Genomic DNA, 1,179 nt, shown 5'->3' with positions numbered 1-1,179 from the left:
GTGGTCCATCACTTATCTAACTTGTCTTATTGTAAGTGACAATCGAATCTGCAAACAGCGGGCTTGTGGATGTTAACGGTTATGGTTACTTAATCAAAACAGCATGCGAATGAATGAGGCAACAGCCTGTGCATTGAGGGCGAAGCTAACGTCCCGTGTTGCTAAGAACTAAATTTGAGAAGTTATGGCAAGAAAACAACACTTGTAATGACAGCTGATTACCACTGAAACGAAAGCAATCACTTAGACTTACTTACGTTAGCTTCTGCCGGGTGAATGGTCATACCGAAAGAGGTGAGCTGAAGCTATTCAAATTGTCTCAATCTAGTCCCTAGTCGATGATAGCGCTGATGGTTTTCTGCGTATATCTTGGTGAAACTTGGACGGGACCCGCCAACTAAATTATTAGTAGTCTGCTCCAACGCCTAGACAGTAGTATGAGAACATACTCGCAACGCCACCGGGACGTGTTATAGTTAAGTAAGCCATAATCAATGAAAGATGGCCAGCCGTTATCTGTTTTCGAGTCCTCTATCTACTTCAAGCTTCGAGTTCATCCGGCACTTTCAACAAGGAAGCAGAGCGGCTCGAATCCATCCCGATTTCTTCCATTCTATACAATCTTCATTACCATCAAGGCACGGTCATCAATCTACGGTCATCATGACCAAGATCAGCCTCATACACTTGTTGCTGAACGGGGCACTTTTAGCCATGCCCTACAACTGGGGCAGCATTGCTTTTGCAGAGGTAGGTTAAATGACCAGGTCTCGTGATTCTCTCTCATTCGTCTTCACGATGATTTCCTTCAATGTTTTACACACTTGCTTCTGAAGACCGAGCTTTTGCTACGCTGCCAGCTGAATCAACCGCATTTCTAGATCCAGGGGATACAGCCCACCAGCACCATACGAATCGGCCTTCATCGCGCCTGCATCGCGCTCAAAGAACACGAAGAATGCCTGAATATGAATGGCTTGAAAAGTAGTGCAGGCATCTCCATAGTGGATGACGCGAACGAGAGTTCGCTACGGGTCACGCGATACTTCGATGTGGTCACATTGATTAAAGTTGATAGCGTAGCAACCCTCTTGCTTGCAGCCTGTGGCTGGATCGTGATGCGGTTCCGTCTTCGTAGAGCGATGGGATGGTGGAGCCTGGCGACGATGGTACTTTGTT

General features: G+C 46.6%; 1 protein-coding gene across 1 annotated transcript; it reads left to right on the top strand.

The window, feature by feature from the left end:
- Positions 1 to 663: 663 nt before the first annotated feature.
- CABS01_17234 (uncharacterized protein) lies at positions 664 to 1,179 on the top strand (the record flags this gene model as incomplete). The annotated part of the gene is made up of 2 exons (XM_060550561.1): positions 664 to 750; positions 882 to 1,179. Coding segments are annotated over 2 exons (385 nt in total), but the record flags the coding sequence as incomplete, so codon positions are not given.

The sequence above is a fragment of the Colletotrichum abscissum genome, assembly GCF_030869225.1.
Source record: "Colletotrichum abscissum strain IMI 504890 chromosome Unknown Scaffold_499.1, whole genome shotgun sequence".
NCBI lineage: Eukaryota > Fungi > Ascomycota > Sordariomycetes > Glomerellales > Glomerellaceae > Colletotrichum > Colletotrichum abscissum.
The sequence above is the reverse complement of the archived record's forward strand: the minus strand, read 5'-3'. Positions and strand labels throughout refer to the sequence as shown.